The sequence below is a fragment of the Cimex lectularius genome, unplaced genomic scaffold (assembly GCF_000648675.2).
Source record: "Cimex lectularius strain Harlan isolate CLEC.00 unplaced genomic scaffold, Clec_2.1 scaffold363, whole genome shotgun sequence".
Taxonomy (NCBI): domain Eukaryota; kingdom Metazoa; phylum Arthropoda; class Insecta; order Hemiptera; family Cimicidae; genus Cimex; species Cimex lectularius.
This window is the reverse complement of record NW_019394148.1, coordinates 190,802-204,346: the sequence shown is the minus strand read 5'-3', so window position 1 is coordinate 204,346 and position 13,545 is coordinate 190,802. Positions and strand designations below refer to the sequence as shown.

At 31.4% G+C, this 13,545-nt stretch overlaps 1 protein-coding gene and 1 long non-coding RNA gene across 4 annotated transcripts; both read left to right on the top strand.

Annotated features, from left to right (window-relative positions):
- The first annotated feature begins 1,813 nt into the window (after window positions 1-1,813).
- LOC106666529 lies at window positions 1,814-4,747 on the top strand. 3 transcript variants are annotated; one of them, XM_014393801.1, is made up of 13 exons: window positions 1,814-1,918; window positions 2,055-2,112; window positions 2,174-2,452; window positions 2,533-2,568; window positions 2,629-2,727; window positions 2,801-2,877; window positions 2,969-3,145; window positions 3,208-3,413; window positions 3,487-3,525; window positions 3,586-3,633; window positions 4,478-4,515; window positions 4,585-4,672; window positions 4,722-4,747. In XM_014393801.1, the coding sequence occupies exons 2-12, from the start codon at window positions 2,085-2,087 to the stop codon at window positions 4,647-4,649; spliced, it is 1,092 nt and encodes a 363-aa protein (XP_014249287.1). In that variant the 5' UTR covers window positions 1,814-1,918; window positions 2,055-2,084; the 3' UTR covers window positions 4,650-4,672; window positions 4,722-4,747. The 3 variants fall into 3 exon arrangements, with proteins under 3 accessions (XP_014249287.1, XP_014249286.1, XP_014249288.1); XM_014393800.1 differs by having other exon boundaries at window positions 1,815-1,918; window positions 2,530-2,568; XM_014393802.2 differs by having other exon boundaries at window positions 1,817-1,918; window positions 2,530-2,568; window positions 3,068-3,145.
- A 5,402-nt stretch (window positions 4,748-10,149) lies between these two features.
- On the top strand, window positions 10,150-10,408 carry LOC112128155. Its single transcript, XR_002910881.1, has 3 exons — window positions 10,150-10,201; window positions 10,284-10,319; window positions 10,393-10,408. It is a non-coding gene; the product is annotated as an uncharacterized LOC112128155 (long non-coding RNA).
- Window positions 10,409-13,545: the final 3,137 nt, after the last annotated feature.

Genomic DNA, 13,545 nt, shown 5'->3' with positions numbered 1-13,545 from the left:
ATATGCCGCCGAAGCTCTAGTGATAAGGGAAGCTATAAACTACATTGTAAAGTTAAAACTATCAAACGTGGTAATTTTCTCGGATAGCCTTAGTGTTCTGACGGCTTTAAAGAAAACGGATACCCCCGAAGATCCCATTATCATAGAGATCAAAAGCATTATGCTATCTTCTGCAAGTCACATAGCTATCCACTTGCTATGGGTTAAAGGTCACCTTAGGAACAAAGATAACAATCGAGTGGATATACTGGCGAAAGAGGCAGCGCTGGCCAGAATCCCCATAAAAGAAATTGCAGCCTCGGACATTATATCGCATACCAGATCCTTATTGCGCAAGAAATGGCAAAGCAAATACGGGCTATCATCCCAAAATAAAGGCCTATGGTTTCTACTGGTTCTACCATGCTTACAGACCAAATCGTGGTTCTCAAATGTGAAAAGAAATAGAAAATTCTTCACTACGATATGTAGATTGAGATTCAATCACAATAGACTCCCAGCACATCTTCATAAAATAGGGATTCTACCAACCAACAAATGCCTGTGCGACGATAATTCAACAGCGGATGGAAACCACATCCTACTAGCATGCCCGTTGAAATCTTCCGGAAGAGAACATATTTTTGAGGTTCTCAAGAAATACAAAATCCCTCTCCCTAATTCGGTAAATGTAATATTAGCCAACACGAAATACATTGAAGTGCTCGACTCCATCTACAAATTCATATCACAAAATGAAATAGATATATAAGTAATTAAATATGCTTGATGTTGGTGGCGGCAGGGGTGGGCCCTGCAGGGATGGTGCGGCCGGGGGGCCGGTGGGGGGGGACGTCCCGGGTCTCTCTGGGCGTGTTTTGCCCCGGAATGGGGGTGGACTTTTCCAAGGGTACACCGTACCATGTAAGGTTTTTATACACGCCATCGGGAGCAGCCCGTTGTAAGAGAAGAGGGTAGTAAGACCCAGTTTTAAGCAGGGAGCCCGGATGGATGTCCTACCTGGGTGGCCTCGGGGGCCGTGCTATCTCGGCGGGGGTCGGCCTCCGGCGGCTGTCAGCACCAAGTAATGAAAGTGGCTAGATGTACACTAGTACAAGGCCAGAGAAAGAAAAAAAAAGAAAAAAAAACCTTGTTGTTGTCTGTCTTAGCTTCTTATAAATTCAATTATGATTTTAATATTTATCATGAATTTACTCCAGTATATTTTTTATGCTTAACTTAAGTAACTTTTAAAATGGCCTAATACTTTTGAGAAGGATTGAGTCGTAAGCACTGAACTAAGGAGGAAGGAATAAGCCGGAAGGTGCAGTTTCTGAGGAGCAAAAATACTGTTTCCTCGCATCCATCTGTCATCACCATCAAGTAACTTTTTAACAATGATGAAAAAATGAATTAATTGTCTTTATTTTAGTTGTGACCTAGCCTTTGATTGTGTCTAATTTACTTGAGGCTGGTCTCTCCATTGTAGCTGTTTTAGTGACCACCAATGCCCTTCGTGTTGCAGTTATACATCAATTTTGAGTAGCTTACAATAACTATCTCATCATTTTATGGAATAATTCATGGAAAAGAAAATTCATGGAAGTTGGTGAATTTAGTTCTGTGGATTCATGTCAGCCTCAAGATATCAATACTTGAGTAACTCAGGAAAAATTTCAAACAAAGAATTGATTGAGTTGATGATATTATCTTTGTGAATATCCATTATAATTTTTTTTAAATCTTATAAATATGGTTTTGCTACTAAACATTGTGACTGTTTGGCACTGACACAACAAGCTCAAAGTCCAAACAGTAATCCTGCCACAGGCACGTTATGACAATAATGTTAGAAAGATTTTATTCTCAATTGGTTTTTAACAGTGCACAGGCTCTTATCCTATATTAAATTTCAAAGAAAATATTGACTTCACAAAAAGTAAGTTTAAAATGTTAAAATTATGAAGATTTTGGTCAAAGGAGAATGTTTTAACTGATAAATATTCTTCTGGAATATATATCATCTACTCACATTTTCAAATGTGTAGATAAATGTATTTTTCTTCATTATGCAGGCCATAACCAGTGAAAAAGGGGTGAGAATAATGATTCACCATTTTGGAAATTTAGAAGGTAAATTTAAAGAAAGCAATGATAAAACCCAATTTAATTTATAACTATTTGATTTAACAAGCACACCAGAAGTGGCTCGAAATGAACAAAAAGCTTACCAATAAAGTAGCTCAACAGGAATTGGCGCTTTCACGAGCCCAAAAGAAAAATTTCAATATGACAAAGGAAATGATAGATTTAATGTTTACACTGATCTTCATAATTTCACTGTACAATGAGCTCAAGCAGATATTTCAAAACCTGCTCACAGATCTGAACAAAACTCTCACCTCAGACGGAGACATTTCTGTGAATCTGCAACAAAGTTATCAATATTTTGCAGAGCACTTTAAAAAGTTTGGTAAAAATTTTCATCCTTATTAATTTACTTTCATTTGTTTTAAAATATGTATAATAAATGCATTTTTTCTTTATCAGAAGATATTTCATCAATAGGAAATTTAAGAAGTCAATTAAGTGAGTAAAAAGAAGCCAATTAAAAATTAAAAGGAAATAATTATTTAAAATAAATTACAGATATGGTAACAAAGCCTGAAAGTCAGATGCCCTTTAACCCTTCAGCGACTGGTAAACCATTTAAGTCTAATCCTCAAGAATTGTATGCCAGAAAGAAAAGTATGATTGTTAAAAATATATTCACTAATATGGTTTGAGAATTATATTTGTGGTAATGATCAAACATTTATAGATAGCCAAGTGGTTAAATTGCATTCTAGACAACAAGCTACCCTCAGTCCTATTGCTGAAATTAAATCTCCCAAAATAGTAAGTAAGACCTAACAGACAAATTTTAAATGTTGTAACTTTACAGTTCCAAACTCCTCGCCTGCCTATTCTCACTGGTTTTGTCCGTCAGATGCAATATTTTGCCATTGAGCATAAGCAGATCAGGATCAAACTTGGAGATCTCACGACAATTTTTCACAATTTGTTAATATGCATGTTAATTATCCAGTCTAGGCGAACTCAAGGTGGAAAATTCTTTGATAAAGGTTATTTTTTGAGAAGTTCCAATCAGTTCCAATCGACCATAGTAAGTTGTGTTCACTGTTTCATATTTATAGCGCAATTTTTAATTTAAATTGACATTGATAGAGGCAGTATTCCACATCAGATAATAATAATTGTGAAAACAGTGGCAAAAGAACAGATTTCTCACAGAATTTAAAATCCTCTAAAAAAAAGTCCATTACTTTCGAACCAAGTCCTGAACAAAACATTGCTACTGTTAACTCTTTAAAATTAATAAAGGAAGAGGCGTCTTCAATTTTTGAAGAAGCAACTGAGACAAAAAACAAAAGGTTAACTAAATGTCAATGATGTAGTTAAAGTTAAAAACAAACAAAATAATAGAATTTTTGTTCTTTTAATTAGAACCAAGAAGAAAAAGTCACAAGTGTATTCACCAAAAAAGTAAGTGATGCACAGTATATATATATGTTTTTAAGTTTGTTAAATTTTTTACTTGTTTAGGTGCCAATCAAGCAAAAGAAATAGTAACTATACTGCTGTTGAAGAATCGTAAGTACTGCTAACTCTTAAATCTAATGAACATAACGGTAATAATGAATATATCATGAAGCGATTGATATCAACCTTTATATCAAGATATTTAAAAAAAATCAGGGCTAAGGCAAATTTAAAAAATATATGGCTTCAATCAAAATGAATTTACGAGTTTATCTTAGCATAATGGACGAGATTGACCACCTGTTGTGTATCTCATTAGAAATAGTTCCAAAGTCTTGATGAAGGGGATATATTTCTCATAAGCTTGTTTTTTATGTAATTTTATGTAATTTTTTCAAATTTCCTTTATCCCTGATTTTTCATATGAAGTTGTAACCAATATTTGTTAAATGACATTGATAAGTTTTATTTGTAAAAAAGGGCTGAATGAACAATTTCCTGCGTTTTGTAATAGAATCCTTCATATAAATTCTTTTTTACTAAATGATTATTTCATATTATATATTAATTAATAAAGTTTACAGAGCCTTGATGGAGGTGATAAAATCATTGTATTATCTAGTTTAATCTTTTTATTAAACAATAAATGCATGCATAATTGTGACATAATGATTATAGTTGATGATGGGTTTTGGCTGCTTGTTACACAGGGTCCACCGTTTCGGCATTGCACCATAAGAACCTTCCTCAGCTTCTTCTTCAGTGGAGTTCCTCACTGAAGATGGCACAATGCCAAAACGCATTTGAATAACTCAAAAACCACTTGTACCCAATAAGTGACCCTGTTCTGGTTCAGAATAATGATTTTAATTGTGACAGTATTAAATTACAGACACACTTGTTTCTCATCAAACACACTGTTTAAATTTGTTTACTCTCCAAATTTGTTTTTCAGATTGGAAAATAACTGTTGTTCTTCAGATAAAGAAAAAGGTATTATTACATATTCAATATACAATTTACTTTTTTTTCTGTTAATTTATGAACTCATTATCTAAAAAGGGATTGGACCTAGAAGGTCGCTGAGGATAAAAGAAAGAAGTTTGCTACAAAAAATAAATCGATAATCTTTTGTAAAAAAAAAAAAATTGTAAGTTATTTTTAGTGTATGCAATGCTAACTTAATAATAATAATTAAGGTTTTTAGTTGAGATAAAAAGTCAATGGCACGAGCGGGATACGAACCCACAATCTTCGGCTAGATACGCTGCTGCTCTACCACTTGAGCTATCGTGACCTCGATCCACTCGGACACTTACTTCCCATCACAACCCCACCTTTCGAATTTTCAATCCTTTTTGCCATTTTTCAAATGTCGTGTAATCGGATTAGATTCTCGACGACAAATGAAATGGCCATGGAGAGCTTTAGTGAAGTATACTTCATTTTAAATCATTAAGTTCACTAATTTAATGAAAAATGGCAAAAAGGAGGGAAAATTCAAACAGTTAATTAATTGTAATATATTAATTGGTCAAGCGGACCACGAAATTAGTGAACTTAATGTCTTTACTAATTTTAAAAATAATTTATTCTACTGATTTCATGTCATTTCTCAATCACAATAAACAACATTTTTTGGACTAAAAGCAATGAATTATTGTAAGAAGGAGAATGGAAAAATAATTCTGTAAAACAGGTATTAAAATAAATAAATAATAAATAAATAAAAAATAAATAAAAACTATTTTTTAACTGCATAATTTTAATTTTTCTTCTACAAAAAATTGTATTGATTTATTACTTTTAAAATTAAAACTGAAAATATTTTTAATGCATGCATGTTTTTAAGAATGGTTTGTATTAGAAGTATTTTTCATGCATGGACAAATATATATCTTAGATTTTCACTGCATGTACAGCAAATGATGAAAAATATGTTTTTATTGCTTTTATATCCATGAGTACATAAAATGTTTTAGTATGTTTGTAATTTATATTCTGATATTGTTAAAAAATGTTAAATTTGTTATAATAAATTCAATAGTGTTTTTATTTCATGCCGAGTGAATTAATTCCTATTTTTCAACTCTCAATGTGAGATAATTATAATAATTAATATAATTAAAGGATTTTATTATCAAAAATTAGTATAATTTAGTAAAAAGGCTACATGGATTTTTTGCATTTGACTTTCTTTGATACATGAACATAGGTAACAATGGAAAATAACAATGTTTTATAATATACCAATATAAACATTTTGGAAATATCAGAAATGCTATGGTTTTAACTTGTTGCATTAAATGAAGAATTTCAGAATGAGAAATTTTCTTAGTAAAATGTATCTTCTTTTCAATGTTATGCAGACCAAGCTCAGTGAGGAAAAATTGAAAATTATGTTAGAATTAAAGAAAATTCAAAGAAAACAATAATAAAACACAATTTAGTTTATAAGAATATGGTTTAATAAGCACTATAGAAGGCTTAAGAAATAAACAAGAATCTCATTAATAAAGTAGCTGAATTGTTATTGGCATATTTACAATCCAAAGAGGAAAATTTTGATGTCACAAAGAAAACGTTAGATTTAACTAATTATTCTTTTTATGTCAGGTTTTGGTTGAAATAACAAAAATAAAAAGAATAATTAATTGAAAGAAGTAACTGGGTCAATTGACAACTAAAACGTAAATGGATCAATAGATTTAACGTTTACCCTGAGCCTGAAAGTTTAGGGAAAAATAGTGCTCAAGCACTTCAAAAATTGGACACAGATAGGAGCAAAGGCGCCTCAGTTGGTGACATTTCTAGTATATGGTATTGTACATACTCGTCAATATTTAACAGAACACTTAAACCCTCTTAACATTTTGGAAATAACAGAAATAAAATGTTTAAAATATTATGCTTAACAAGAAATTCAGTTTTAACAACAATACAATTATATACATTATTTATAATTAAATATCTGAAAACTACTCTTATCAAGCAGTAAAAATTGTTTTCTTATTTTAATATAAACTAATTATGAAATCTTATAATTAATTTTTGTTTTCCTTTATAAGAGAGAATTTATTTTAAGTACTTAAGCTCAACATTTAGGATTAATAATGTATTACCATTTTAAAAATATATCTAAACAAAATTTAATTATTAGCTGTAGGAGGCAGAAGAAGAGCTAATCCTTTGAGTAGAATGTTTTGAACTGTTTTTTTATTCTTTTTATCTTTGTTGTAGATCAGAAATTTTCAATTGATTCCAAATTGGCTAAGTGGTCTGGGATAACAATGGATCCAGTGTGCATATCTAAAATTTTAGTCCACGGATCTGCATCAGCACTCAGCAATAAACCCAATACAAATCCCACCATTCTTATGCTAAAAATATCCCATATTGTAGGCATATGTGTAGATAATCATGATCGAATTTAATATCATAAGTACATATTTTGCGTGTGATGTAATTTTTTTTTTTAAATTTTAATCATGCAAAATTATAACGAATTGACTGATTTACTTAAGTCAAAGCCAGAAAAGGAATATTTTACCCTCTGGATACAAATATTATATTGAATCCAGCCAAGCTGGAATGTTTCTCTATTCTTGCTACCGCTATCTTATATCCAACTGGATTTTTATATTTTTACAGTTTTGCAATTGGTACAAATATTTGGTTTGAATGTTCAAACTTGGTGCTGGAATTGCTTGAAATGCATTTTCAGTTTTGGCGCGATATTTCTGTTTTTTGATATATTAAATATCGATCATTTATTTTTATAATGCTCAGCCACATAGAGCTAAAATTGTCACCCTTTCTTTGGAGTTTGAAGGGATTATCACAATGAATTGGCTAGGACATTCTCCTTTTTTTTATTGTTCTTTGATGTATTTTAAAACATTTATAATATTATTTGTAGTTCCAACAGATGGTGTCAATTCTAACCCGTACAGAAAATAAACTAGATTTACTAGATTTTGAAGTTTTAAAAATGCTGTGAGCGTACTCAGTACTGATTTCTTTCATGCTAATAAAGTAATAAGACATATTTGTTTAATGTGCCATTTTGACTTGGAGAGTGGATCGAGGTCACGATAGTTCAAGCGGTAGAGCAGCGGCGTATCAAGCCGAAGATCGTGGGATCGAAACCCGCTCGTGCCATTGACTTTTTTATCTCAACTAAAATCCTTAATTAATCGTTAGAATTAGTGTTAAGTTAACATATGCACTGAAAACAAGTTTTTAAAAATAAAATTTAAAAAATCCTTCTATCAAACTCACAGAATCCAAATGTTTCGCGTATGTATGCACTTCAATACCAGTTCTTGAGAGACCTAATTTTATAATAATAATTGAAACTTCTAGGTTCCTTTTCTTTACTGATTCCAGTTCATCCATGGCAGTTGGTATTTTATTTTAATTTATTGAAGAACTTAAGTATTTTTTCTCTTTATTAAAATGATTTTGGCTAATTCCAATAACCTCTCTTCAATTGATACGGTTTGTAATACAAGGAGAAACTCATCACATCTGAAGAGGATTGTAGTTAGTTCGAAATGCATTCATTGCAATGAAGATTAAAAAAAAATACTTGAGTCATTCAATAAAATATCACCCATGCCCATGGAACAATTTAAAATTTGGCATGGGCATTTCTTGCTCATTTAGACAAAATGCTTTTAATAGTAAAAACATTAAAAACACAACCACTTTTACAGGTTGAAAATATCTAATAATAATAAAAACGCGATTTTCCTTGAATTTGTAGTTTTTTTTTAAATTTATAATTTTAATAATTTCATATCTTGAAATTCTATGCATGGAATGCTGAAGATGTTATTTATAGCCCAAAACATCCATCTCTAAATATATTAAACTACCATGGAATACATGATTTCTTTCAACCTTAAAATTTTTTCTTTATTCAGAGATGGTGTCTCAGATGATGCCCTGCTTATCAAAGCCTACTCCAAGACCATAAATGCATCAGAAGAAAGGGTTAGTTTTTAAAAGTATCTTTTGAATTTAATAAATGTTTAAATAACAAAACCCAAATTTATCATTTTGAAAAACTAGATCCAAGCCTAAAAAGCAAAGGAAAAATCAGTAAATAATTCATCCTCATCTTCAAAACATACAAATGAACATTTTTCTTCTGCAGAGGTAAATTAACAAACCAAAAATATGCCAGTTTATACATTTTTAAAATGTGTGGTGATTATTGACCGTTAATCGATGATTATTCAGACATTGTGAGTTGCGGTTTGGTGTGACGTAGTTTTCAGAAAAACATTTTCTTTATTGTGCCAACATATCGATCTTTATTGAGATCATCTTCAGGGCCTGGGATTTACAAACATTGTTTAAATTTAACAAATACATGTAGGATGTGGGAAAAAAGTAAATTTATACAATGCAAAATATATTTTTTATATTCAAACAAAGTATTTCTACTCACTCAAAGTGTACACAGAAAACAAACACTTTGAGTGAGTAGAAATACTTTGATTGAATATAAAAAATATATTTTGCATTGTATAAATTCACTTTTTTCCACATCCTACACATATAATTTGTTAAATTTAAACAATGTTTGTAAATCCCAGGCCCTGAAGATGATCTCAATAATGATCAAAATGTTGGCACGATAAAGAAAATGTTTTTCTGAAACCTACATCACACAAGACCGCATCTCACGATTTCTGGATAATTTAACAATAAACCTGACCGTGTTATTTTTTATAGTAAGTAAATATACAATTGTTTAACAATTAACTTTCTTCTTTTGTACAAAACCAAAGTGAATTTATAAAAAATTTTTTATATTAGGCAGGAAGCGTCTTGGTTCTTAATTGCATCAAATTATGATTTAATGACTGCTTCTCACTTCATGCCATCAAATGGGCAGAAGTATCGCAAACAGCATGCCATGTTGCATTCAATTGTGCTTAACCTAAGCTAATTTTTCAACTTTATCCCCATCCTTTCAGTAGTTATCTAGTGCATATCAATTTTTGTCATTCAGCATTTCCAGAGCCATACCTCTAGACCTGTGCCTCAGCTCAATAATGCTTGGGATGCTAGCTTAAATAGGTTAAGTTTTGTTTCAACTTATTTTAGGGTTTTCATGATAAACGAATTATTACCTTACTTAACTGCAGTTACACCTCTTTTCCCTTTATAGAATCTTTTGTAAATATTAACGTGGGCACTCTCAACACGACACGCAAGAATGGCACTATTACACAGAAGACAAACAATTTGAACCCTGAAGATGATCTCAATAAAGATCGAAACATTGACACAATAAAGAAAATGTTTTTCTGAAACCTCCATCATACCAGACCACATCTCATGATCTCTGAATAATCATGTTTAAAATATTATTTTAGAATGAAAGGTTTTGGAAAGTTGGAATGCCATGTCGCGCTGTTTATACAGTGGATGGTAAGGAATATGAAGCTACCAAAGAAGAGCTTAACTATGAAAATGGGACTTGTACCGTTGTTTACATAGGTCAGTTTTAATATTATATTTAATGAAAGAAATATTTTTCTTATCTTTATTCCTTTGCACGATATGAGAATTAGAAGAAGTAGATATACATAGTTTAAAGATATCGAGTGGAAAGAAAGCCAGAAAATTACAGGATCGAGTTAAAAATAATTTTAAGGAAGGTGTAAGTTTATAAATGAATAAACTGAAGGAAAAAAATGAAATAAAATAAAGCACAAATTGTATATATTTGTCTATATTTTCAGTCGAAACTGATAAAACCAAATTCAAAACGTTTTGGCGTATGTATACATGTAAGTAGTATTTCCAGTATAAATAATACATGATTTTATTAATTGTTCTTTTTGAATGCAGTTCATTCCTCCACCGCTAAAGTGTGTTTACCTCTAATTGATATTTCCAATTTAAAACATAGCAACAAATATTTATTGATAAAAAATTAAGGGTAGAATTTTCTTTTATCGAGAAAATGAAAACATCAATTGGGCGGAATTTTTTGCCTGTCAGTGTAAATATATATACAAAAAATTGTNATATATAGAGAGAGAGAGAGAGAGAGAGAGAAAGAAAGAAAGAGAGAGATTTTTTATGGGAAGGGGTTTTCTCCAAAGTATAGCATGAAATCTGTTGAATAGATTAAACCCGCACAACGTACCAGTGTTGCGGAAGTGTTGCTTTTTACGAGGGTATTTCAATTATGAAATTATATGAACCCTGTATGTTTTCTTTGGCAGTTAGGCTTTACCTCAACCCCTTTACTTTTTCTGTGTAGGTTAGACTGAAAAATTTCTTGGAACTACGATTATAGGATTTCTTCTTTGAACTGAAGTCTTATCCATTTAAGGTTTAGTACTGTTAGTGACCTTGGTTTTCTTTGCTACGCTTATTATCAATTTGTGTAGGACTATTGGAATTTTTGCCATTTCAACCATGGGTCATGTTCTGATTGTCTCTATAACAAATACACTTAAGTTGGTTTGACTTTATTGTCCAAGGAAATCAGACCGAATGTGAGGAGGCCTTACCATCCAGAGAAGAATTCCTGGTCGATAGCTGAGAACCAAATAACTTTCAGTTACATTTACAACAAACAATATGTGATTTATACAAAAGGAATTAAGTATTTCTTGCTTTTTATCATAATTTATTGAAATACTATTTAACAAACTATATATTTTTAAAACTGCTTAACAGTTTACACTAAATACATTGAAGCATTCCATTAATAAAATATAAATATCTCGGCATAATTTTTACCTACCAACTTTCCCTTAACCTTCATTTCAAAAGAAAAAGATAGCTCAAGTGGTAGAGTAGCGGCATATCAAGCCGAAGGTCATGGGTTCCAATCCCGCTCGTGACACTGACTTTTTATCTCAACTTAAAACCTTAATTAATTGTACGATATTAATTGGTCAAGCGGGCAAGGAAAAATAGTGAAGTAGTAAAATTTTTAAACAAGGTTTTAGAATAGCTTTTAGAAGTACAAGCTCACTTAAAAACATCCTCTCAAAACCTAAAGACAAAGTAGACAACTTGGCAAAAAGTGGGGTTTACCAACTCAATTGTCACTATTGTAATATTAAATATATTGGACAAAGCGGTAGAGAAATAAAAACGAGAGTAAAAGAACACTTGCCTAAATTGAGCAAATTTTCGGAATTTAAGGACCATCTAAAAGAAACAAAACATAAATTCAATTCAAACTTAAATACAACAGTGTTACACAGTTTCAACAAAGGGAGAGAACTAGATTGGTTTAAGAAATTTGAAATTAAAAAAATGTAAAATTGAACATGGTGATAAATGCATTAATAATATAACAGATTTTGATCTACCTCCCATTTTAAATATTTACATAAATAGTATTAAACGTCCAAATAATTAAAGTAATTATTTTAATTGTTATTATTTGTTATAATAATTTTATAATATTAAGGTATCATTCTAATTTTTTATCTTTTATCTATAATCACTAACTTATAATTAATTTCTTACAGTATTTACTATTATAATATTTATTTGTGTTATAATTTCCGCTTTTCGCACGTTCAAATTGAGCGCCATTAAAAAACCAGCTGCTAATTGGAACGTCGCGTTAGCAGAGGTATCAGCGGGTTCACTTTTCCAATTCATGTCGTGGTTGGAGAAATCCTTCAATCTGATGATGAGCTAAAGGGTTGAAATCAGGATCGTTGCAAAACAACTTACTAACTTTTTAAAAAGAATTTATTAAATATGTCTGTGGGTGCCAGAATTTCCTCTGTCCATTTGCATGCTGGTTTTTTAAAAATTATATGTGAGTTGCTTCGTCACAACTATAACCCAACAAGAGATAACTGCCTCAACTTAGCAATAAAAATGCCAGAGAAGATACCTTCCATTTCTTAACATAATTTCCGGTCTGGCAGAATTCAGATTGTGACACTTAGGACAGAGAATATACAATCGCCTCATTAAATAATTCTCAGTGTTTCAACTTAGTAAAATTTTAAATTCACTAATTTCATGGTCCACTTGACCAATTAATACATTACAATTAAGGTTTTTAGTTGAGATGAAAAAAGTTAATGCAGGATTCGAACCCACGATCTTCGGCTAGATACGCCGCTGCTCTACCACTTGAGCTATCGTGACCTCGATCCACTCGGACATCAACTTCCTATCTCAACCCCACCTTATGAGTTTTCCCTCCTTTTTGCCATTTTTCAAATGTCGTGTAATCGGATTGGATTCTCGAGGGTTGAGATAGGAAGTTGATGTCCGAGTGGATCAAGGTCACGATAGCTCAAGTGGTAGAGCAGCGGCGTATTTAGTAAACTTTGTTAAGAAATCTGGAGTTACAGGAAAAAATTGATTTCATATTTTAATTATTAAAGATGGTTTTATGTCACTTAATATTATATTTAACAGGTCTTTTTTTTTCTCGAGCACGGTAGCAAGTTTCAGAGTCCCCTGTTCCGCTTTTTAGGGGAAATTGTTTTTTTTTTATTGTATATAGTCTTATGTGTTGTGTGTCTATGTTTTGTCTGAGTGCATGTATTTATTAGCGTGAATGGCGAGGGGTGAGGGTGAAATATAACATCATCATCGCCCCTCTAACATAGATAGCGTAAGAGTGTGTGTTCGGGGTCGATGGCGGAATATTTATAAAAGTACTCCATCGACCCCAATCTAGATTAGTTTAAGTCGGTTAATCTAGGTTGGTGGAGGTACTCCACTGACCAAACGGAATGAGTGTACTGTATGGATGTATTTATGTGTATGAATGTATTTATTTGTATGAATGAAGTGTTTGAAAGTGTAAAGAGAACATAGACCTAGTTGGGGGCTGAAATGACCTAGATGTCAGAAGCCCCAGTCAAAAAAATAATAATAAGTTTCATGTGCTTGTTTATTAAAAAATAATAATAATTTTAAAAAAACTTTATGCCTGTTTTTCCAGCAGACGGTTGTCAACCATAGCTGTAGTGTGCTTTTATTTATTTTTATAACAACTTTTTTTGC